The sequence below is a fragment of the Anomalospiza imberbis genome, chromosome 5, assembly GCF_031753505.1.
Source record: "Anomalospiza imberbis isolate Cuckoo-Finch-1a 21T00152 chromosome 5, ASM3175350v1, whole genome shotgun sequence".
Classification (NCBI taxonomy): domain Eukaryota; kingdom Metazoa; phylum Chordata; class Aves; order Passeriformes; family Viduidae; genus Anomalospiza; species Anomalospiza imberbis.
This window is the reverse complement of record NC_089685.1, coordinates 55,335,091-55,361,549: the sequence shown is the minus strand read 5'-3', so window position 1 is coordinate 55,361,549 and position 26,459 is coordinate 55,335,091. Positions and strand designations below refer to the sequence as shown.

Sequence of the window (26,459 nt, the reverse complement as noted above, 5' to 3'; positions counted from 1 at the left end):
AATAGTGACATGAAAGCCATGGGTCAGCAGCTCTCATGGCTTACACTGTCTAGATCTTAGTACTCAAAAGCAACAAATGCTGAAGCTTTCAGCTTCCAGGAAAGAAGAGGATGATAGGGGGGCTCTATACTTTCAGCAAATTTTAAGAAAGAAATTGTCAATTTACTGGGAGGAAGACTTTTGTTGAGGTAGATCTGCTTAAGATTTGGGAAATCCTGGATTAAGTCTCTGCTTTATGTCAGATTTTATGTTTGTGAATTTGAGCAAATGCTCAAACTTTCTGCCCTTTGGTTTTGAGAGGTAATGCTTCTCCCTGAGTGATAGAGCACAGACTCGAGGGGATTCTGCCCTTCTGCTCAGCCCACAAGCCTTGCCCAAGGTTTCTTTGAGATATTAACTGATCCCCAAAGAGGAGTTATATCCCAAAGAAGGATATATTGTAAACCCACATCTAGGTAACTGAGACCCAGATACAGCAACTGCAAATTTTGATGGTGTAATCTCTGGCCCCAAAATCAGCCTGGCTCATCTCAGCTTAGTTCAGCATCTCACTCCAGCCTTTCCTTTGTAATGGGGAACAGGCCAGGCAGATACAGCCAAAGCCAGTACACACAATAGAAAACACAGTAATAAAATATACTCAGATTTTTCCATTCTGATTTTTACTGTACATATTACCTAAACAGACTCCAATCAAAACAAAATAATAAACAATAAAGAAAGAAGTGATGCCATAAATCAGCACCAAAAAAAAAAAAGCAGCTTATGAAAAACAGAAGTAATAATACAATGAATAAAAATCCAAGTCCCAGCATCTGGAGTACTGCATGATATTCTGAGACCTTCCCTTCCTCTGCCCATTTCCCAGAGGATCTAATAGAAATCAAAGAGGTACAGGAAAGGGTAATAAGGCTCATCAGACACATGGAATGGTGTCTGATTGAGGAGAGAGTCAAGAGAACAGGGCTCTCCACCCTGGGAAGGGAGTACACACAGAGATACTACAAAATTATGATGGGCCTGAGCAAGGGAACCAGCAAAATTACTTTCTACTTCTTATCACACAAAGTCAAAGGGCTCCCAATGAAATTATCAGGTTTCAAGCAAAGAAAAAGATTCCTTTATATGGCGTGTAATTAAAATCACAGAACTCACAGCGAAAAGAGGCCCTCAAAGTCAGAGGAGAGAAGAGTTCTAAAAAGGAAATTAGGCAACTCTACAGAGGACAGGTCCATGAAGAGTCTTAAACACAGTACTCTAGACACAGCATCCAGATCCATGGACTCTAAATCAATGCCTGGCACATGTTCAGCAGCCACAGTAAGGAAAGATGACCCTGTCCTGGCCCCATTCCCATTCTTGTCTTCTCTGTAAGCATCCAGTAATGACCACAGTCAGAACACTGAGCTAGATGGATCCCTGGTTTGATATGGTGTGTTCTTCTATTATGTTAAATATACTAATAGGAGTTCAACAGACAAATCCTAACTTAAAGTAAAAGGAATTATTTTTTGGGTTATTTTTTTCCCTTGAAGAAATATCGTGCAAAAATTCCTCTATTTATATTAATGCATAGCACTAGACAAAATGCATAAACAAATGCCTTCTGGGTGGAAAGCTGTCCATCATCTCCAAAAGCTTGTATGGACAATGAATGAAGGAATTCAATTTTCCATAGTGAGTAATTCCACAATGGAGATACCATTCAGGACCACAGGCAGGATCATGACAGTGAATCCACAGTATGCCAGCCAAGATCAGCAAAGGAATGCTGATCATAACAGACTGATTGGAAAGACCAGCATTAGCAGCCATTTAGACCACAGACCAGATGACAGCTTTCTAAAATGAAAATTCCTGATGCTTTTACCAAAAACATTTGTATTGTAAGCAACTCATCTGCTGAAATGAATGTTTGATATAATTAACAGTGGAGAAAACAGGAGACAAGAGGGAGAAAAACAACACATTAATTGAGTTTGCTACCAGAAAACAAAACAAAAAAATATATCTCTGCTTCCAACTTTTACAGATAATTTACAGCTGCAGTGATAGAAGGTGCTGTCATGAGATTAGGCAGAGATTATGGTAAATGCAATTAAATCAGCTAATACCAAAATATTCCCAAGAGAACCCAAGGCCATCATTTTACACCAGTTTGGTCTCTGCAGAAATTCCTAGCATGGTCTTGAAAGAACTGTATGTGTAACAGTGGTGTATGAGGGGATAAAGCTGTGTTTTATGAGAAGGATATAAAAGTAATGTTCCATCTCCCTTCCACCTCTAACTGATAATTACTCTTTCCCTGAATTTTACTGTGAACAATCAGTGGAAAAGTTTCTTGTCAATATTTTCCTGTTAATTTTCCTCTTAGGAAGAACACCCAGAGGGTTTACTGGCATCTTACACAGATTAAATGGAACAGTACATTATTCCATACTTTTTATACTAGCACAACCAAAGTGCAACCATAGTTAGTTTCAAAGTAAGAACTTTATGTTTAGTATCTCCTTACACCAGAGCTGATTTGCAAAACCAAGGGATTTCACAGGTCACAAAAGGAGAGATTTGAGCAGACTTCAGCCCCCAGCAGAGGATCTACAGCAAACATGCTGCCAACCAAAACTTTAAACAAAGGGAACAACTGCATTACCCACATGGCAAAAGAATAATACGTTCTTAAGAAAACAGAACCTAACTTTTTGAAAGGAGGTGAAAAAAAAAAAAGAATTCAAAACAACCACCACAGCATATCCCAGTAGAAGATTATAATTTAAACCACTCCATTATCAGCTGTGGCAGGCAATGAGAACTCATAAGGCAAAGCAGGGTGTCTCCAGATGCTGTGAGACCCATCAGACCTGGAAAGCACACACTCGACAGCAGCATTCCAACAGCCCAAGCACAAACCTCACCTTTCACGGCTTACTTTGGCCAATATCTGAATTTTAACATGGATGTTTGGAACGTGGAATGCATTTTACAAGAGTCCCTTCTCCACTGCAGTTTCCTGGATATTCACATTCTGGAAATTGCTTAAAAGAATAGAAACAGAAAATCTGCATTTCAAAGATCAAGAGAGAAAAGTGTGTTCCAGCATTTCCAAGCCAAGTAGAAGATTAAGGTTTTTAATGCACTCGATGGAAAAGAATATTGGGATAACTGCATTAGAAATGTGAAAGAGGATTTAATACTCTAGATTAAGTTGAAGATTAAGTTTCTAGTCAGGGAAGAATCTGTTCATCTTGGAAAGCATACAGGGAGGATGGGAGAAGCTTTACACATGCCAGAAGATTTTTTTTTATACTTTTTAAACCAAATATTAAATCTCAACAGCTACTTCATATTAAAAAAAAAATCAAAGTAACCCTTATCACACAACCAAAATCATCCACCTGAAGTCGCACTTGATGAGATTGGCGTCCTTGTGGTTTTGAGCAAATGATTGCTTGTATCAGCCCGTGAACACTTAAAGCCAAGCAACTTGGTTCTGAGAGTCTGCTGTCCCTCCCTTAATACATGCTGTGATTACCAGGTTCACAGAGGAAACAGGGACCAGCTTGGAAAGCATCAGTCATTAATGAGGTAGGTAGTTACAGCTGAGTCCTTTACTTCTGAGAACAGCCTAAAAGTTTCCAAAAAGATAACAAAAAACATGCCTAGAAGTCAATGTGTAAGAGAGAAATTGCTCAATTAGGTTTGCTATCCAGGGAAATACCTGCAATAATCTCGGTATCATCCATCTTCAGGTGTTGTGGTTGGTTTTTTTTTTTTCCCCTGGGTGACTGAAATACTGTTTTGTGCCAAACTAACCCAGATTTACTGCAAGGAAAATGACCTTGCAAGCCATTAGGGTTTGTTCCTGTTTCTCAGCGCTGTTAATTCTTTGACAGTGGTTGACAGGGCTTTCAGAGAAAGCCAATGGACACGGACACACTGCTACTTCAAACACTGGTTTAATGAGACTGCCATGAGCTGTGAATAGAAAGGCAGTCCTGTGAAGCAAAGGGAATGAACAGAGACTCCTGTGAGTCAGCTCTGGGACACACAGGCTGCACCTACAAATTGGGGATTTCCAATTAGCAACACAGGGAACAGAAGAGGCTGACATACAATGAAGTGACTGCAACTGCAGGGCTTAAACGCAATTCCCATTAATGAGAGAGAAAAACCTTCTCCCTCTGCACACGAATGAATGGGTGATCAGCATCTTTCAGAAGATGGGGAAAAAAGAAACCCAAAACCAGTCATTAACTTTTCCTCCTGATTCTGTTTTGCGTACCACCATTCTTTGTCCAAGGCACAGTTTCCACAAAAATGGATTTTCATGAACTAAATCAAAGTCTAAAGAATCTTTAGAAGACTAAATAGTCTTCTCTAGAAAAGAAAAAAAAAAAAAAAACCAAACAAGCTAGAACATGTTAAGTCATCATCGGCTAACAATAGTAACATCAGACTCAGTCTCGTCTCTTTTTTCTGACATTCAATGTACATGAAGGCAAACTACTTCCATTTATTTGCTGCTTACTGAAATAAACAGGGCCTCTTGGTACTGTCACATATAAATAGTCCAGGAGAAATTATTTACTTTCCTCTTCCTTCTAGGAAGTACTTAAAAAGAGGGAAAGAGGTGTTTTTCTGTACTGCAAAAAAAGTGCTATCCAGAACAGTGGCTGAAACAGGATCCAACAAAGGCTGTCGAATTTAAAACCAACCCTCTTCTATTCAAATAACTGCATGCACAAGTGCCTACTTTTCCAGCCACAGGGAAGCCAAGAGTGAGATCAACTGTGGCTCCATGCCACCCCAAGCACCAGAGCAGAGCAGAGCCGGCTCCTGGCTTCTGCCTGGCTCTCCATGCTCCCTCCTCCTCGAAGGCAGCACAGGGAAAACTCCCAAGTTAGCTATAGGGCAGAGGAGAGCTGGACCCCCAAAGCTGGAGAGACGAGGTCAAAAAGAAACTGGGGTTTGCAGCTCATAGAGCAGAAACCCATGCAGAGGGGAAGTGGAGATAAGCAAAGACAGTGAGTGCTGAAAGCTGAAAGAATCCAGAGGGACCTTGCCCCCATGCTGGGCAGAGCTACCATGGCAGAAGATTGAACCGGAGAGATGGGAGGAGTGGGGAGCACGTGGAGGATGCAACAGGCAGCACAAGGACACAGACCCGGGCCCTTGAATTGGCTTGGCAAGGACTTAGGGGACAGGAGCACAGGAGGGACCTTGGGAGTGAGACTAACACAGTAGCTCTTGAGGAAAGCAGCAAGATCCAAAAGGCAAAGCCTGAGAAGCAAAGACTGGAAGCAATTAAATGACTAAAGAAAAGCAAATGAGAAGAGATGAGCAGGCTGCAGCAGACGAGGCAGGGCAACTAACCAGGGAGAGAGGAAGAAAAGGGCTGCCAAAAGAAGCTGCACATGCTGGGCTGGGTTCACTCCTCTCCAAGTCTGGAATGGAATATCATACCATTATGCCGCCTCTGTCTGCAAATAGCTAAAGGAACAGGTCCCCCCATCTCTCAAGACTGACTCCTATAGAGCACAGTCTACTGCTGCCACCAGACAGTCTGCTTGCTCCACCAGCAGATGTCCATGACGTAAATACAAAGGTGAATCCAACTCTTAACATCCATGTGGTTCCCCACTACAAAATTTCTGGCTATTCACTTTACTTGTTCTGAATAGTAAGGAAGTTACACATCCAGAAACTATGCCAAAAGTACTTTAGAAGATTACAGACCTAAGTAACAAACTGCAAGGAAATACCAGCACTTGGGAGTCTGTACACAGACGAATTACTGAGAAGTGTAAATCTGTCTCAGAGCAGAACTTGAATAACATGAAGTAAATAGGGCATGGGGCAATGCTCTGGACCAGGAAGAAACAAAATATCGAATAGTTACTCATTATGTGAGCACCATCCATGCTGGGCAATGAATCGAGCAGGGATTGTGCAAAAAAGAAAAAGCTATGTGACAGTGTAATTAAAGACTGTCACACTAAAAACACACAAGGAGGCCAAAATTAAAGCAGATCTTTCTTATCTGGCTAGTGCATATTTTTGCAGCACAATGAGGTCTAAACAAGTCTTTTTCTGCATGCGTGCAACCTTAGTCATCACCATATCAAAGCAGTGATGTTCTTAACTAAACCTCCCCCTGCCAGCAGTAAGTCAGTTACTTGTACTGAAACAGCACTCGAAGATTTCAAAAATTAAGACACATAATGGCACAAGCATGCCTAAGAGAGAATCCTTGGCTTTGTTTCTCATTTGTGAGGGGGATGGAAGACAACCAGCATATCACACAAATGGAAGTAGAAAAGCAGCATTCATTACTGTGCCTCATCTTCCAGCACATGCCATGGGAACAGAGAGATGTAATTATTTTCCCAAGATTACACCAGGGTTCTCTGGAATCCAGTTGCAGGCCAGAGAATGTAAATCCTTGGCTGCATCCAAGGCTGTAAGCATGGGGGCAGCCACATCTCACATGTTTCTAGATTAGCAGAGCCTTCTGGTGGCCTCAGGTATCATCTGTGCATGACAATAAATATTGTCACTGACTGCAGGGGAATTCATGGCCTTCAGAAAGATTCACTCAACATTTCCTACACAGACTGTACAGACACAGCAGTAGAGAGAGCTATTGCTCAGACTGACAATGGAAAAACCATCTTAAGAACTTAGTCCAGAGAAGAATAAACCACAGGCCAAATCCACCTCTGCAATCCACCTCCCCAGAGGCAGTCAAACTTCATTCATAACTTCAGCTTACTAAATAGCAAGAATGGCAGAGCCTTAGCAAACTTGTTAGAATTAAAAAAAACTTGCAACACCACAGAAGCAGCATCCCACGGATCCCAGGATAGCAATGACACTTACCTAATCTACCATCTTTCAGCACACTGTGCCTCCTCAGGCCTTGGGACTCAGGACCCTACCTGCCTTTTGGAGCAAACTTGTGTTGTCCTATTCTCAATTCCATTTTAAATATCAATTAAGGAAAATAAAGAAATCAGCCTATAGCCAGTGACAGTGCAGCACTTCCTCTTCTCTGCTTTCACACAGAGGTAATTCATACCAACCTTTACTCAGAGCATCACAGACTTGGAGCTTTATCCCTTATTTGTAAAATCTTGCAACCCTGAGGACATCACCAGCGAGAGAGGAAGGAAAAAGACTAGGCTGGCTCTGTTGCTTAATGTTCCAGATTACTCATTTTGCTTTCCTAAAGAAGAAAAGCATTTTGACTGCTAGACTCCCAGATGTTGCAGTAAGGTAGAAAAATCATAAAGAAAGGCTTCATAAAAGTAAGCCTGCTCTCCTAAAATCAATGGCTGGCCTTGTCAGGCTAACATTTTGCAAGTTCCCCTGTGAAAGCAATCCCGGTGTGAGCAGTTCGTTAGCATAACAATCTATTCCTGGGTGAAAAACAACTTGCACCTGTATAAACTCTTGTTACACCGGTACATAGAAAAAGGAAAACTCTCTCTCACAAACAACTTTTTCTGCACATACACACGGAGGGTTTGAGTGACCAATTAATACAGGGTGACAACTTGTTACTAACCAATAAGTAATTGGCAAGAAAACTACTAAGCAAATGGAGTCACACACAAGGTCTGTAAAGCTGTATAAAAAGGAGTTATGTGAATAATTTCCACCCTGAAGGAAATGGAGTCTGTGTGATTTATTCCCATATCCAGACCTTTTTCACCACAGACAATCGCAAACTGCCCTGGAATTTCTCCACCAGCTTTTGCACTGGTGTTTGCAAAGCCCTTTAACATTTCCTTGCTATTTTGCTGTTGCACGGTAAGGAACTTTCAGGCCAGAGACAAGTATCCAGGTTTCCTGCCTTAATTAAGTCAAACATACAACATAAATAATAGTTACCTCCCTGCTGCTTTTCTCAGAGACACACATTGCTTTTTGCTGCTGTGCTTTGCATATGAAAGTGACCACCACTGACCTCCAGGGTGTGTAAGTGCAACTAGGAACAACTTACCAAAATTTAAGGAAGTTGTACCCCATCTAACAGAAAGTGTTTTCCTCACACTTCTATAACCCAGGCAGTTTCATATCCACACTTTCTTATCAAACACCCTCTAACAATTCAAGAAAAGGTGACGTTTGCACACATGAAAGCCCACATCTGGGAAAGTGGTCACACTGTTCTGTCTGTATCAGTTACAAATCTAGGACGTAGCATTGCACTGTGTGGCATGGGGAAGGAACAGAAATTCAGTTGACTTCTGCTTTTTGAACAGTAATTCCATGTTTAAGCAGAAATGTGCTACACTATTATATTAGTCAAAAAGGAAAAAAAATTAAAAATCATTTCTACACAAAGATTGGAAATAGGAGAGGAAAATCCAAGCAATTGCTACATAGTCCCACACTGTGTGTGCCAGCATCTTCCCTCCACCTCTCTCTGTGCTCTTCCTTCATGCTGAAGGACAGCATCTGTTTCAGCTCAACCCTGACCACGCACACTGCACAGGGACTCAGGGAAGAAATGTTATGACCTCAACATATTTTTCCTCACAGTCTATCAAACTTAGGGCCAGTGCAGACATCCCTGGAATGCACCACATTCTGCAGAGCATTTCCACCTTCCTTCTCTTGCCACTGTAAGAGGAAACAGTGGCACCAGTTTAGTCATCAGATCACATTTATCCCTGCTACAGCCTTTAGGATTTCATTGGATTTTGGATCAATGAGGTTTTGGGCCTGGTTCCCACAATGCTAATGAGTAGAGAGCTCCCACACTCTCTTTTGCACACACAACACAGAGTTAAAGTGATGCTGTTGGGCACAGCTCCAGGTACACCTGCTGCTTCTTCTGCAACCTGACAAAAAAATCAAAATAAAATACACAAACAAAAATAACACACAAAAAAACCTCATGCAACCGTTCATATACATGGAAAATAGCAGCATTGATTCCAGTCTATGGTCCACTCCAAGGAAGGAGTCGCACCACCAGCAGACACAATAAAAATGAGCTTCTAGGACACCAAAAAGAAACAGAAATTTCAGTTTCAAAAGTATGCAACCTATTGTGGAGTCTTGTTTTTCAAGAAGCTTATACTGCAGTCCCCAGCTATTTATACAGCTCAAAACCTTCAGAGTGATTAGGTGGCTTGGAGGTGTTCATGGGCTGGACCACATTTAGCAACACAGAGTGTGAGGCACATAGGACATGGCATAACCAAAACCATTTAAAAAAAGAAAAAAGGTAAAAAATTAGATTCCAGTTTTCAGTGGCTTCAACAAACCATGAAAAAGAATAAGTGACGATTGCCATTCATAGTGATTCTCAACAGGACACATACCACACCAGCGTGAAAGCACTGAGGCATTACCCCAAACACAAGTACAAGCCTGACATGAAAGTTCCTGTCTGTCCTTCCCCATTTATATCATATGGAAAGGCACATACACTCAGAAGCCTCGTTCAGGTTTTAAAACTCAGGGAGATGGATAAAACCCACAAGAGATTCTAGTTACCTCATCTCAGTAGCATATGCCAGCATTCCCCAAAATTGCAATAAATTGTGGCGATAAAACCTACAACTTCCTCCAGACTAACTCATTCCTTACTCCTAAAGGCAACTGGGACTGCAACCCACATATTCACTGGATAGCTGAAGATAAGAGCAAGTGACAACAATGAACAAAAATATCTCTGCACCAAGAATTTACATAACTAGCGCCAGTTACTGCTAATTAGACCAATTCCCTTAATTCCTCCATTACCCCTTCCTGCATTTTTCAGTTAGCTCTAGTAAGAAGAGGTATAATAAATTATTATTAAATAGAAACCTATTTGATCACATTACAAGTACTAAAAAGTACAGATCAGTGCACCACTACTACATTCTATTTAAAACCTTACAATTAGTAATCTGGTAGACTAAATAAGATACCTGAAGCTATCTCACTGTGCCAAATCTGTCCACCAATTTTGGAGCTTCTGAAATATTTAAAGCTTTTTCCCTCCATCCTTTTGCCATGCAAGAAGACCTACACAAGTCAGACAAATGTGAATTACAAGGAAAAATTGCATAATTAATCTTACAGATTCAACAGCAGCTTTATCTTTTCTTTCTTTTTTCTTTTACAGCAAGGATTTACTTTTTTTTTTACTACAGAATATATTTTAATAGAGAAATTGTCTTGAGTTCTTCCTGCTTCATATCATATAATATGTCAACAGCACAACTCTCACAGTCATGCTTCCCTCTCAGCCACTGGGACCAAGCCAGCTCCACTTTGGGCATCCCACAGCTAACTCTTACACAGCAAGTCATTGCAAGTGTGTTGTACACAGTCAGTCACTTGAGAAGAGAGCAGCTGAGCAGCTTACACCAGCATGAGAGCCCCTTTTCAAACAGAAAGCAGCTATGTACATGCAGGGCTTGATTTGCCATGAGCAGAAATCCTTCACAACAGTTGAAGAGGCAGCTGCCAAAAAGCAAATGCCAATTGGCAGCGTGGAGGAGCTCACTCTGAAGCCATCCCACGTGCACGGGCTCTCCAACACAGCTTCTGCAGCCTCTCCTGAAGAGGCTGGGAAGCGAGAGGCTTTCCCTTTGTGTAAGAAAGGGATGTTCCCAAAAGCAGGGGCAGAGGGAGGGTGTCTGGAAAAAGTACAAAGCAAAGGAGGGGAGAAAGGAGCAGTAGGAAGAAAGGAAGAAACAGGAGTAAAAAAACAAGGAACAAGATGATGGAATGAGACAGATGTTTTTTATATTGATAACCTCCCGGCCCCTGCTATGGGCATCAGTCTCTCCCTAGTAGCAACCAAGGGGTCAAGAGGAAATGGCCTCAAGATGTGCCAGGGAAGTTTTAAATTGGATATTGGGAACATTTTCCTGACAACCCTGAAAAGGTTGTCAACAACAGACTGCCCAGGGAAGCAGTGGTGTCACCATCACTGAAGGTATTTAAAATATGTGTAGATGTGGGACGTGGTTTAGTAGCAGGCTTAGCAGCACTGAGCTAATGGTTGGATTTTATAATCTTAGAGGTCTTTTCCAACCTGAACAATTCTATGACACTATCCATCAGAGAAAACAGAGACAAATACAAGGATCAAAGAGAACAAAACCACTAACGTGTCCTCAGATATTCTCCTCCTTTCTCCCTCCTTCCACCTTCTCCTGTCTTCCCTCTCCAGCAGCACAAGGAAAACTGTGGCAATTTCAGGATGGAGCAGGAGTGGGCAGCAGTACCTGCGAATGGCCCAGATGGCCCTGCTGGGCACGGGCAGGCCCCCGCTGGGCTGCTCCTCGGGCGCTGGCGGGTGGCAGGAGCTCCAGGCGCCGCGGTGGCCAAAGCGCTGCTTCCCGTTCTCCCGGCTGGACAGCGGCACCTGCGGCGCGCCGCACGGAGAGGACACGGGCGGCCGGGCGGGCCTCTGGTGAATGCCCCCGTTTCTCCTGAGAAAGGGGAGCAAAAGGAGGGAAAGGGGACAGAAAAGGGTGTCAGGACTTGTGTTCTTTGCACTTTTACTTATCAAAAGGTTGAATGCTATGAAATCGGCACAACAGGGTATCAAACTACAACAGACAACATTGATTTAATCCACAAAAAAAGCCTTTGTGTGCTGAGAGAATAGTATTTATTAGTTCCTAACTAAACCTAGAGACTTGACAGCAACAGAAGATGAGCATTCCTCTACCAAGCTGTTCTCTGGACCTCTGTTAAGATGGGAAGCACTGTGGTGTCACTCCTAATTTTTTGCTGCAGAAAACAAATGACGTTCCATCACTTTTAAACAGAAAACCAATCTGGACAGGTTGGAAGAAGGAGCAGATAAGTTTTCAGCAGCACATAGAAGGCTGTTTGTTTTCTGCTGCCCCTTCAAGTCAAATGCAGCCATAAAATCTTGAGCATCATAAAGAGATAAACGCACAATAAATGCAACCAAAGAAGATACAAAAATACAGCACATCTGGACTAAAGAGCTTCATTCCTACAAGCTAAATAGTGCCACATCTGGGCAACTGGCCGCCACTGAAACAAAAAAAAATATCTTGAAGAGGCCCCCTGGAATGTGGGCCTATGGGAAGGGGGAGACTGAGGAAAGGAGGGAGGAAGAAGGTACAGATTTTCCTCCAGTTAATTAACAGTTGTGTTCCCTTTAGCCAGGCAGCTCCTGAAACACGCCTGTCAGGGTGTAAATGCAAGTGTTAACAAGCAAGTTGGCTGTCAGCCCCCAGAAATCTCCCTGGCTACTTGCCCACCAGTCACACCATTAAGAGCTACTTATCCAGTGAAAAGAGGAGGAATCCCCTGCCGATTGCTAATGCTGCCAGAGGGCAGGTCTGAAACGTGGTGTGTCTCCATTAGGGCAAGGGCCACAAAGGGAGGGAAGCCAGGATGCTCCTGAGAGTCCCCCCTTCTCCTCCCCACAGTTGCTGCTCTTGCCTTGTGCCAGCTCTGTTCATTTAATTCACTGCAGAAACACAAATCCAGTGTCCTTTTTATAACACAGATACACACAAGCTCATGTAGGGTGTGACAGTTTACAGAGCTGGTTAGTCTTGCCAGGGTGAATTCAACATTTTAGGGATCAGTTCATCACATCTGGTCGAGTTACCCAACAAAAGTAATCAGGTAGCAAGAGAGTAAGAAAAAAATTAAAAAAAAAAAAAAAACAAAACCTAAACAATCCACCACCACAAAACAAAGAATGCAATTGTGGGTGCCCTCCAAATTTGTCAGATGTGCGCCATCCATCTAATTCAGCAGGGCAAGTCCATTTCCCCCAGTGCTGTATACCACAATAATACATATTTTAGACTAACAGGTGAAAACATCTGAAAACCATGAGCATAACAAGTTACTTACAATTTGAGTCCATTGTAGGAGAGGGAAAAGAAGTCATAAATCAAACACACACCAAACACAGTGACTCCAGTTTCTTTCACCAGCATTGCACACGTCCCAAGGAATAAACTAAGCAGCAAAAAGAATGGGGAGGCAGTGGGAGGGAAATGTTCCCCAACATAAAGCTGATCCACACTCCTGAAAAACAGAATTGACATAAAGTATCTTAACTTCTCTGTTATTTTCATGTTTACTACAGACACACAAACACTGAGACACTTTTCCTTAATGCCTTAAGATGGCCGACACGAACATGTCAAGACATGAACAATCTAAAATGAGAAAAGACTTAGCCATGGGACAGGAAGGGAACACGCAAATTTGCGGAGCTGCTCGAAATCTTGGTGCACAAGAGGTGAAACAAAGACAAGCAGAAAAATAAAGTAGATTTGAAACAGAGGAAGGCAGAGTAAGTGCAGAGAAGGCAGGAAAACACCTGCTTTCTGTCATGTGGAACACACATGCTTAATTCTCCTTCTGGGACCAAAAGCACTAGGCAAGCAAAAATTCCTCCATCCCTCCCACACTCCCCCTGAGTCAGAGATGTGTCCTAATCATTAACAGACTGGGCAGCAAGCCCCTATCACAGGGGAGAAGGCAGGAAAGAACTGAAATCAAACAGGCAGATTCCTGTGGGGTCACTATGTTTCACACCTTTGAAACCTTCTGACGAAAACAGCATTGTGGGTTTGTAGCAGACAGCCCCGGAGGGGTATCAGCAGTTTTTCCCCGTGGCTGTGATGACATGGTGCTATTTCTGAATGCAAACAATGTTATTTCAAACTGTAAATAATGCAAAAGGTGCAGAAACCCCATCCAAGTAAGCTATTTCTGTATCTGTACTTGTTCAGTTGCAGTTTTAGAACACAGAGCAGCAAGCAGTGCCAAGTTTTCACCTGAAAAGGATGACTGACTAATGGTCTAGACACACTCCTTAACTCTCTCAGACCAGGCATTCCAGAGTCCCACAGTCACAGCATGCATCTGAAGGCAAGCATGTGTCTGTCTGCTCTTCACTCTACATACAGACAATTTGCCTTCCATTGAAAACATTTCTTTACAATTTTTATAAGCCCTCTTCTGCTGTGTGGTCAGCTGTAATGCCAGTGGAAGAGGGATTGTCAATGTTGACTCCTGGTTTAATGTTTTGGTTTTTTTTTGTTCTCATAAGCATCACCATGGCTGCAAGCAGGGGCCAGGACACTTCCATACAGCAGAGCTGTGGGAAGCACTTCTGCCAACAACCATCAAACACTGACAGCTGCCTCTGGTCCCCTCCCTCAGACTAAAGAATCTCTTGATGTTACCACGTACCTATTATAGGAGAGAAAAGCCAACAGAAAGAGTAGACAGGCAAGGACATCTGCTCTGCCTACTATACCTGTTACCTGAAAGGAAAGGAGACACACAGGTGTAAAAACACATCTAAAAATGTAAAAACACTCAGTGACTGCCTCAACAATCCATGCTCACTGCTACTATTTTAAGCTTTTGATCTTTCAGTGTTATCCTCCCTCAGCATACCAAAATGTTACTTGGACAGTGTACGGCATGCTCAGTTTTGTCTGCTGCATTTCTAGCTTGGCAGAACAAATGAAGAAGCCAACAGTAAAGTCATTCCTTACTTAATAAAATATTAATTAAGTTATATAGAAAATGCCAATTTTAAGGATTTGTTTTAATTTTGCATAATAAGGCTTAGATGAGAAATGCATCCAACTCCCAATACTGAAATTTGTTAAAGAAAATTACTTACTATATAAGTAACATTTGAATGAACTTTATCACCAAAAAGGGATAGAATAGAACTTAAAGAATTTATTCCTCCTGAACAACCTGAGTTTGCAAGACTTTTTTTCCTACAGATTAATGAACAAAATCTTTTTGTAAAAAAGGGAATACTGAAGAACAGATAAACACTCCTTTTTACAGTTATTTCAATATCCTATTTCATAAGGATCTAAAAATCACCCATAAAGCAAATAAAGGGCCCTTTGAAATTTTGTCTCTTTTGAGATTACATAATTAAGTTATATTCAGAGCTCTGGCATTTATTTTAACCTTTTAAAGTTCTGATCCAGACAAAAAATAAATTCCAAGAGTGCCTCATCTAAAACCTCCCTTAAAATATAAAGCTGTATTATCAAAAGGAGCCCAGCTGATTAGTTCACACAACACAGCACAGGGAGTAACTCCAAAGCTTGTGGCTTTTTGTTATTAAGGTAATCTCTCCTCAAAAGTTCTCAGCCACAGGAGCTGTTTCCCTGCCCCATTTTCAAAGGCTTGGAATGTGAGCAGTGTGATGTCAGTGGTATCTCGGCTAATGAGAGCATTTCTTTTTTACAGTGTGGAGAGCTGGACATTACCTTTCCCTCTTCAAGACAGCAAGACTCCTTTTAGCTATAGAGGTGTCTCCTAGTGCTAACAGACTGAAGTTTTGGAATGATTATGTCTTTAAATGTTTTCTTATAATGACCAGAAAGATTTCCAATATGAGCTGTTGTTCTGTAAACTTATGCTGGTGTTTGTGAACAGTTTTTTTTCTGAAGACTATTCTCCTAGCTTTTAATTGAAGTAAATATAAATTAATCCATGGGTCACATCACCTCTGAGAGAGCTCCTCCTGAATACACAGTAATGGTACCTTCACTTTTCCTCCCTAAAATTGATGGCTATAGGAGATGACTGAAGGCATGCAACAATATCCCAGCAGGAGAGCACAGCCTCACTGAGGTCTTTGGTTTCAGAAAACTCCTGACTGTCCATTTATTCCCAGCATGGCTGATTAAGACCATCATTTAGAATTCAGTTCCAGAGCACAAAGACTGGTGGTATGAATACACTTTTTTCTTAATGACTCTGACAAATTATTTTAAATAGAGCACGTTCTCACTTTTACTCCCCCCATAGCAAAAAAAAAAAAAAAAAATCACAAGTACAACATTCTGTATGACTCAGAGGTTTCCCTAAAAAAATATTAAAATTTTGAAGAATTGATTTATTTTTAGGTTTGGTGGCATATACTTACAGCCTCGGTGTGAATGGGATGCACAGCAAAGAAGAGCGCCGTGACAAAAGCAAGTCGACAGTCCTTGAACACAGCTTTGTCACAAGTGTACATCAGCACAAGAGTCACCAGACAGTGTAAAATTACATTCACTGCATGGAAATAGAAGGGGTTCATGCCAGCCAGCAATATGTTTAACCTGTAAGGAAACAAAACAAAACCATTGCTAGATTTGAGAGATCTTCTAATAGGAAGACATCGTTCAAATACTCTAAATTATGCCTTTTATCCCATTTGCAGTCATCTAATGTTAGTGCTATTAAACGAATTACTGCATATCGCTCTAAACTTCTGGCTTATTTGATTAAAGAGAAACCATTTCCCCAATTTTTATATTACGTGGTTGTGTTTGGCAACCTTTTTGACAGAGAGTCCTGTGCCCTCCCAACAGAGTTTACTGCAGTGAGACCACGCCTGTGCTTCCTGAGCAGCAAATCACCCTGGCCAACATCACAGCCCTTGTCCTATTTCCCTGTTGGCACCTTCTGTGGTTCTGTTGGCCATGTGGCAGCTTTACAATATGGATAGTTATTTTCTGCTCTAGAATAGATTCTTTTGCCCAGGAACAGCCAAGACAAGGACTTGGTAAGGTGCTGGAGCATCTGCTTAGCATAACAGAGGTATTTATTCCCATTTAACTTTCAAAACAGTGTCACACACTGAAGGTTAAGCCTTTATTTAAATGCTTTACTGTCATAAAGAAGCTTGTCTAATAGTTTGCATCATTTTTACAAGGACATTGATGGCAAAGCTAAGTCAGCTAACATCACCCTAGACTCAGTGAGACAATTAGGGTTTCATTATTTGTGTCAATCACAAAAAAAAAATAAAGCGTAACAAGTTGTTATGACATTTGTTTGACAGCATGTATTAACACATTCTTCTGGTCACAGTTTTTTACAGCCAGCTTGCTTAACAGCTGCTGACAAGCCTTGTCTCACCTACAGTTGAAGATAATTCTCTTAAGTATTAACAGCATCTGTACATTTGGACAAATTTATATATGTATCTGCACAAATATACACACATACACCTGGTGCCTATCTAGGCAAGACTCCATATACGAACAAGGAATCTGGAAAAACATCTAACTAATGTTGAAGGATTTTTTTTTAAACAAACTACAAGATAACCAGTAAAAAGAAGACGCAATCTAAATATTTTACATGCAGTTGTAAATATGCTATAGGATTAATAATCTTTCCTGCTGTTACTAAGAGATTCCAGGTCTACCATAACAAGCATGATGCAACAGCAAGGCCACTGAGCTGTTGCTACTATAATAGAACACCTTAGGTGTTTTTGAGAGACAGAGGAGGTGTGAAGAGGTCTGTGAGAGCCAGACTTTTTTTTTTTTTTTAATAAATAACTCTCTACATTTCTTATTCATAAGCAATGAAGTGCTAGCTGTCCTGGGTTGAATTTTCCAGGCCAATCCAATTTTACCAGACCAAGAGTCTTACTTGTGCATTCCTGCTGTGCTCCTACTGGAGTGTTTGTGGAGGCAACAGATGAAACCCAGAGAGTTTGTGAAAAAGTGAGATTTTGGAATGACTTGACCTTTCCCTTTGAAGTATGGGTTGATGCAGTTACATTTTGACAAGGCATCAGTCTGTGTAATTCAAGAATACACAAAGAGTTTGGAGGTTTTTCTTTTTTTATCCCATTCCTCCTGCAAGCCACTTCAGGGCAGCAACATCCATCACTTTCCCTTATTTCTACCAGCACTGAATGACAAACCACAACAAATGGCAGTAACAGACACCCAGGCAGAGCTTCAGCTGCAAATACACTGCAGCAGAGGGAACCCCCAGGCCAGCATCCTGTTTTCAGCACGGGGCCACCCTGCCCCTAATGGAGCCACAGTTCACTCCAAGACACCTGCAGATGTGCACAATGACAGGGACTCTCTGCAGGAGACATTCCTGTAACAAATGAATCATTTCTGGCTGTAAATCAGCTGGAGCAGAGTCCACTGCTCCACCTCAAATGCCGAAGTGCCATCTGGGAACCTGATTTCTGAAGAAAGCAGATGCAGGCAGGTGAGGACAAGTGCTCAGGATATCAGGTGATATGAACTCATGCACCGAAAGGGGAGAAATTCTCATTTAGTTGGCCAAGTTGTGAGAACCAAGCACTAAACCCATGACATCTGACAATACTTTTGAAAAATCTACCATCAGTCTCCATGGATCACGCCTGATCACTTCCCATCCTGCAAAACAGGTCTGCTGGCAGGAGAGGCAGAACTTTATAGGCAATGGATCCTCCTACCCCCATCAGGTCCCCTATCCCAAAGATGGAGTGAGTCCTTCACACCCCTTCTGGGGGTGAACATCAAGTCAATGAGGCCTGTAAGCTGTGAGTTACCCGATGTAAATTATTGAGAACAGCTCTGTAAAAGCACCAGCCTCACAGCTTGGCTGTTCCCCGTGTGTTCTTTATATAAATGAAAAACAGCAAAACAAAATACAAACATAATACCATGCTATTGAGGTAATTCTTCCACTAAACAGCAAAATCAGACTGCAAGTATGTTTTAAATACCATCTTTGGTGGTCCATGAGCACTAAACGTGAGCGTGTGCAGGTGCTATATTCACACCAGTGCTTTTTGCTGCTAAAGCTCTTTGTCATAAGAAATTAGGCCACATGGCAATGAAGGAAACATTCTTTCATCCTGAAACAATCCCAGTAGAATGATGTTGAAACGTTAGCAGTGGTTAAATTTATTGTATGCCAAACGGGTGAGCAAATCTGGGTCTTCAAACAGCTCTAATCCAAGTCAGAAGAACTCTGCAAAGCTGCCCAGCTCACACAGCCATGGGGGAAAAAAGGCAGCCTACTATGCAATGCCAAATTTGCTCCACTGCAGGGGAACTGTGCAGGAACTTCTGGCCAAGGGAGCCAAGAAGAGGATGGGTAAATAAAAAATTACTTCTCTCCTCTTAATCTTTAATACCCTAACAGAGAGAGTCAGTCTTGTTTACTGGCAGCAGCATGCAGCAATTATACACAGTAGACCGTTCAGCAAACAAAGGAAGTAAAACAGAGATATGAATCTCAAAATTAAGGAAGAAGTGGTCTTTCTCCAACATAATGTTCATAAACAGAAGTTCTGGCAAGCAAAAACTGCACTACACTGAAGTGAGGTGAGGGTGGTGTTGCCCTTGTATTTCCGTACTTACCCTGCCCCACAAATGGGGAAAATTGTATCATGTAGCCATTTTTGCATGAAGATCATAACTTCTGCCTGAGCTAAAGCACAACTTGTAAGATACATCTTATGGCCTTGGTAGAGCACACAGTGAGGAGAGGAGATGCTTTGGGCTGTATGAACAGGCTGCTCCTCAAAACAGAGACGCGTTTGCAAACAGCATCCTAAAGATTTGGGGCTGAACACAGCAAGTGATAACACTGCTAGGAATAGAGACCCTTGAAAGAGGAGATACAACCATCTCAGACATGGAGGTTGATCCTCAGAGGAGCCACCCACAAAACACTTGGAGAAGAGTTTTTACAGCTTTAACATCTCTGCTGGAAGAGTCCCTGGAAGCAAAGATTCTGCTAAAGCTCCTTCAAAATGGCAAATGGTAGTTCAAATGCAAAGGCCCTCAGAGGACCCAGGGAAAGGAGGAGAAGAGCACATACACCAAAGTGCAGTCTCTCAATACTAGGTGACACTGACAGGTCTAATAGGGCTGACCAGCAGTCTCTCAGCCACCACCAAAACAAAAAACTGATTACAGAAATCTCAGCGTTGATCACATGTCCCACCAGGGCAGACAGGCTGCACTGAAACACGTATTCAAGACAACACTGTATTTGTGCCCAGGTGTGGCTCAGCACGTCACACCCAAGGCAGAACACTGCCCAAAATGCACACCCATGCAGAAGGTACACCAAAATAAGATTGATTTTGTTAAGGCTGATGGATGTTTTCAAGGAACAGTGGAATAGTATAGCTTGCTTTGCCACATGCAGCAGTTTTTCTACCATTCTTCCACCATCCACTCTTGGGAAAGAAATTACACCACTTCTGTCTCCGAAAGAGAGACTTCCACAGGCAGCAACCTACTGTTGAAGGTTCACCGAGTAGAGGCTGTACAACAGCCCTCCAGAAGAAAGCAAATTATTCTATCTCTTAAAAGTAACCTCCATCAGTACCCTCAGACATCCTCCAGAGAAGTTATCAGGGACACATCAATTCTGGGTAAGCAATTCCCCACAGAGAGGGCCTGGAAATGGAGTGGGACTCTGTAGCTTCATCCTCACAGACTCAAAATCAGAGGGGTCTATGCTGCAAGAGCTCAGGCTCACAGACAAATTCCATATATACCCAGTTAGGGTTTATAATCACCAGCACCCCTACCCCAGCTCAAATATAATGCTTTTCATCCACTTTTACGCATGAAGACTCATTCAATTTTTTTAAGGCCTCTTATGATTTAATAATATTGTAAACCATAACTGGAGAGTTTCTCTTTTTATAGACTTTGTTATTATCCCTGGGCAGCTCTTGTTTAGTTTAACCTGTTTTATTCTTTTCAAAGGACTAAGAATGAAACACAACATGTTATAAAATAGAAATACACAGGATAATAATGGTAATTTGTTATAGCAAGTAACACTTAATGGAAAGTCTCAGAGCATCCCCTACCTCATAAAACCCCCACAGTTTTTATAAGGAAGGCTCACATGCAGATTTATATAAATTAATTTAATACATAAGGATAGATTAAGTTTCCTGTGAAGATCTTTTCGTGTTCAAATTGTGTGTTAAATATGGCAAACTTTATGCAAAGTAATACCCCCTTTCAGTGCATGGTGGAATCTCCTTATAAACTCCACAGATGCATGTACTTCGTGCCAGGAAAATGAGCATTTGCACTCCAAAAGAGGTGCAGCTGCATCAGTGGCGATATTGGTAAAGGCTGTATGTGGAAACAGCTCAAAGATTAATGAAAAACCTGTAGCAGTAAACAGAAAACAAGTCCCTTTGCAGTGGTGCTCCTGCAATGGCCAGTTTCCACCACAAAGTGTAAGAGCACTTCGTGCTGATTTGTGCTGCTAATCTTCACAGTACAGTACAACACCTAAGAATTAAATGGACAATAGGGCTTAAATGGTTTGGCCCTTGACTTGCTATAACTGCGATGGGCGACAAGACAGAGGCGGCATCAATTCCCAAGCTGTAGCAATTGCCTCCGAGCACAGAAGTCATCACTTACAAGAGCACTAGTTAAGTGCAGGCATTCAGAGCGGGTTATTGCTTTCCAGCAGGGGTAGGGAAAGAAAAAACAAATCACAATTAGACTGGGAGAAAGCAGCACCTTGAAGGTGGCAAATGTGCCAGGGCAGAATTTTCTGGTAAAACCACAGCAAGTGTGGTTTGATGATCATTCCTGTGTTAAGAATAACAAGGGCACCATTCACACGGCTTTAGGTTTGCCTCCAGTAGTGGCCTTGGAAAACTAGAGAAGAAGAAAATCCAGATGATGGCAAGCAACAAAATTACAAATCAGGTGCCATTTTATCTAAATAGTGAACAAAATGCAGTTTGTCTTAAAAAATATTCTTATGTAGCACCTCAGCAAGAACTGAGGAAATTAACATCTCATGAAACTCTTCAGCAGCCATCCATCAGTGCGGGGAGAGAGAAAGAGATGAGCTGTGATCAAAAACCAAGCTAGGACAGTCACTCAAGAAAAGAAAGCAATAGTAACCAAAATCTCGTATAAAGTTATTAGTCCTAAAGACAGTATTTCAAACTGGATGTAACAGTTCTCCACCAAACATGAAGTAAGATTGAAATAAGCTGAAGGCCGTGAAGGAAATGCCATTCTAACTTACAAAGAAGCAAGAAAAAAAGGGGGAAAAAAGGTATAGTGAGTGAAAAGAGAACAGCTTTTTCTCTTTTCCCTTTCTTTAAGCATGTGAGACAAAAAAAGAGAAAGCCCAGGAAAGCAGTCAGAAAAAGAGCAAGAAAATGCAGAGAAATGCCTTTAGCTAACCAGCAGCAGCCAGAGTACTTTATTTTCATGGACTCTAAAGTGTATTGACAGGGATGCTCCTGTCGGTAAGAAGGCTGGTCGAAAGCTGAGAATTTTAGGTAAAAGATGGCCAAAGAAAATTAATGGTGACACTGATGCAGGAAGAACAGAATGCCTGATGAGAGAAAATCTCCAGGAATTGGTAGGTGTTAAATAGAGACAAGACATCACCGAAGCAAGCAGCAAAGATAAGTGTGACTGCATTCACCTTAGCCAAGTTGTTCAGGACAATTAGAGAACTCTTTCTCTCATAAAGGGCTTTAAATTCAAGAGACAGGCAGATTTTACTCAGGGTTTAGAAAATGCGAAGGTAGACTCCTACATACTTTGTACACACTTTTCCTACTGGACAAAACTTCACCTCTGGGCTTGGCTGCAAGCAGCATGACAGCATGGACCCCAGGCAGGTCTGTACCCCCCATCCCTGGGCAGGGAGCTTCCCCTCACCCTCCACAGGAGTCCTGTCCTCCTTCCAGGGAGTGCAACCAACCCCAGAGAAACACAGCCCAAACTTACGACCATAAACATCAGACACCTGCTACAGAAATTACATTTGTGAGGGAAACTTCTTGTGCACCTGAAACTGGGGGAAAAAACCTAAGCTTTGAGGCACCAAGCTTTGGAAGACACCTAAAATCACAGCAAGGCATTCTGCTCTGGGTCAAAAGAAAAGATTATGTGCTTATAGACATGTCTGTATATTTCAGCTATAACAAAAGCAGTCTTAAAAAAGCATCTGCTTTTCTTCACCAAGTCCACCTCATCCAGTGTGGCTCCACCAGAACTACATCCATTTCATGGCAGATATCACAGTAGCAGTGTGGAGAGTGACTGCCACAGCATAAATAGAAATAGTAGGCTAAGCTGTACAAGAGAAATTCTGACACAATCTTAAACATTGTGATGTTCAGAGTGAAGAAAATACTTGTGCACTGTGTATTTAACCTGACACATTATAGCTCCACTATATTACCCTGCACTGTCAAGCTGTAATATAACATTAAATCAATAACAAAGAAAATGTAAGGTCTTTTTTCCTTCCCCAGGTTGTTTTGGTTCTCTTAAGCTCCCTGTCCTTGAAACTTATGCCACTGATACAGCTGAAAAAACAGAAGGATCAGCTGTAAACAACCCAATAGATCAGAAGGCTGACAATGAGTTATAGAATCACTTCTCTCTTTGGCTATGTATTTACATCAAACCCAAGCTCATATTCACTTAAGACTTTGATCCAAAGCCACTGGAGCCTCACATGAGGCTCTCAATGCCAACCCAGAATACTGAGCTGCTGTTGAAGGGCCCTATTTATTTCCCAGGCAGGTACATACCCAAGCCATCACTGACTAGCAGCCTTGGTGGGCACACCTGGAAGGTTAACCATTCTGCAGTCAGCACCTGAGCACAGCCCAGACTTTTCAATTTATCTTTTTCCCCATTTTTTTGTCCAGCTAGAGTACCAGTAGGATGGCTCTCTGCACAAATTGTGTCTTTGCTTGTCTTTTCAAATTCCCTTTTGCAGCTTACTCCCCCTCCAGCTCCTCTTCTCCTAGGCCACCAGCAGCAGCTGGAGTGGACACTCTGACACCCTTCTCATAGAGCCAAGCACATTCCCAGAGAACAGTCACTCCCTCCTCCTTTGAGGAAGACCAGGTATCTGCTGTGCTTCCCTGCCATGCCATCCTCCCAAGTCTTTGTCACAGCCATGTGCCCTAGACTTGTCACCACCTTTTTCTTCTGTTCCTTGAGACATCCCTCACCAGCACTTGCCTTGGCACCACCAATGAGGCTGAGCACACAGGGCCTTCATTTCTCAGTCACTTGCAAACCAGGAGGCTCATATCTGATTAAATGTCTTTAAATCTTGGCATACAGGGGATTTGAAAGGCTTCATTCTCACCATTTTCTATCACTGTGTACCTTCACTGTGCTGCTGACTACACCTAATCTTCCATCACCTCTTTGTTTCTGGGTTGGAGAATCTATCTAAATGGGGATTTGACAGAAAGAGAAAGAGGAAGGGAGACAGCATTGAGGATTGCACCTTCTGCTTCAGCAGCTCAGAAACATTTCTGCAAAACCACTGGAAACAAGGAGTAACTGAAGTGCTACTGAGGGAATAAATGATTCAGTGAACTTCTGTTAGTGGAGGCAAGGTGTAAGACAGAAAGCACTCAGTTTAAATATAAAATCCTGACTGAATTACAGAACTGGCAGTTCTCTTTTTTCCTACCTTTCATCTTAAGATTTTATAGGGAAGACACCAAAAAATTGTATCTTCTGAGTCCAAAAAGTTGCCTCCTTTAGAAATAAGTATATTGAATCACTTCTTAGAGAAGAAAACACCTGCAGGTAAATACCTCTAAGTGACAGCAACTGGAGAAGAGAGCATGAAGTAAGTTTTTCTGAAGGACTAAGAAAAACCACTGCCTACCATCTCAACTCCTGTGCAGATGAGGAGTTGTGCTAGACCTGTCACCTAACAGCTATCCATGTGTAATAGGAATGCTTCTGAACCAACTCATTCAACATTCCTTTATTTTACAGAAGTCAAGAGAAAAGGTAAGAGAAGGTCAAAGACACAAAGCAAACATTATTTAATTCAACAGTCCATATGAAGGCTTTTTTTCCCCTTCTGATGATAATCCACAGAAAACAGTGCAGCAATTCTGTGACTATTTTAAATTTTGCTTAATGGTTCCAGTGGGCCACTGTTTTCTTCCTCTGATCATTCATACTGTCAGATCCAGTGTGAATAATGTCAAATACTTGAGCTCTTTTCACTGTTTGGCTCCAGAGCATTAGTCTATGGGAATGAGGACTGTCACTTATGATTTCCAATTCATCAGGGACACTGAACTACTGTTACACAATTTCAGCAATGTCTGCTTCAGATTTTTCTGACAGATGGGTGATAAATTTTTTTAATTGAGATCATTTCAGGAATACGTAGCTTATATGTAGGATACGTTCAGCCTAATGAGAAGTCCACAGGGCATTTTGAGTCCTGCCTCTTACTTTCACAGCCACAAAAGGCAGAAGAGACTGAGACAAAGTTTCAGTAGATTATGAATCTGTAGATGTAAATTTCAGCCCACCCTTCACATCTGTTCTGTACAGGCAGTTTGGAGATCTCCCAGATTCTTTAATCTTAATACAGCAAGATGCGAAAAAAAGCCTTTACAGATGAAAGTTTCATGCAAGAGAAGTAGAGCCACTAGGCTGATACAAAGATTCATGCTGCTATTGAAATGCCTTGGATTTGACCAAATTAGCACAAGATAAATAAAACAAGCAAATCTACAAACAATAAAGATACCAGAATACTTTGGTACTCTCTTCCCTCCTTCCTGCACACATCACACAATTTTCTCAAGTATCTTAAGTGGGTGGAGTAAATTCTAACAAAACTATTAGCAACATCAATTTCCATTCTGTAACCTATCAGTTTCTGCTGAGCTTTTTACAAGAATCAGCGTAAATCCATTTTTTCTTCTGCAGGAAGACAGAGAGCAAGCAGCAACCTCCTGCTGGAGCAAGGCAGGGGCAGATGCCTCAGGCAGGCAGAGCACAGCTCAGCCACAGGTTCAGCACTGCTTGGCAAAAGCTGCCCAAGGCTTCCTTGGAAGCACTGGATTTCACTGAGGATTCACTCCACCCAGTTCTCAACATCTTCCTCTGACATCCTACTGGTAGAAATGAAATGGGAAGAACGTGGAAACTGGAAGGCTGGAAGGATAATTTGGATGCAGTGGATATAATCTCCCTCTGCAGCCAGGGAAGATAAATGATTCCTTCCCTATTCCAAATGCAATGCCAAGTGGTGAACAAATGACTCTGCCTTTGACCCAATGTCTTGGCTATATGGTTATTATAAGCATAGAGGATTAAATCTTGTTCACAAAATTAGTGTCACTTCCCTTCCAGGAAAAACTAGGCAGAGACAGCACTTCATCCTTTTTTGACACACACCCCTTTAAATAGCAAAGGCAAAACCAGTTCAAATACATACAAATGGGAACTAGAACATTTTGTTTTCATTTTGTTATTAAAGTTTAAGTTCCTTTTGGTCATTAGCATCACAATCTCAATCCTGCAACCTGATCTAGGGGGCCAAGTCCAGCACTCCAGTGCTAATATTGCATGCAATGAGGTCGGTGGTGATACACGCATGTTCACTCTTCCCTCCCATTACCCCTAGGTGTATTGCTGGAGGAATGGATTAATTACATGGATCCCCAAACTACAAGAATTTAGTTGGACACACGATGGAGAAGGCACTCTGTGTGCGCAAAGCCAGCACTGCCTGCAACTACCTACTCCCACCTCGCTCTCTACAGAAATGTGATGAAATGCCCTTCAAGGAGAAGGTACCAAACCTGTTCTAAAAATCCAGTTTACAAGGGTCTGTGCTACTCAGCTTTCCTTTATGAGGAGCACGCCAGC

General features: G+C 41.9%; 1 protein-coding gene across 5 annotated transcripts in view; it reads right to left on the bottom strand.

Annotated features, from left to right (window-relative positions):
- TMTC1 (transmembrane O-mannosyltransferase targeting cadherins 1) overlaps positions 1-26,459 on the bottom strand; it is a 133,055-nt gene that overhangs the window by 102,204 nt on the left and 4,392 nt on the right. For 4 of the 5 annotated variants that reach the window (XM_068190916.1, XM_068190918.1, XM_068190919.1 and 1 more), the window contains 4 exons: positions 15,926-16,103; positions 14,212-14,285; positions 12,859-13,035; positions 11,238-11,444 (listed from right to left, as the gene is read on the bottom strand). In XM_068190916.1, the coding sequence (XP_068047017.1) occupies positions 11,238-11,444; positions 12,859-13,035; positions 14,212-14,285; positions 15,926-16,103 (636 nt within the window). The remainder of the gene's footprint in view (positions 1-11,237; positions 11,445-12,858; positions 13,036-14,211; positions 14,286-15,925; positions 16,104-26,459) is intronic. The other variant, XM_068190920.1, reaches the window with a different exon arrangement.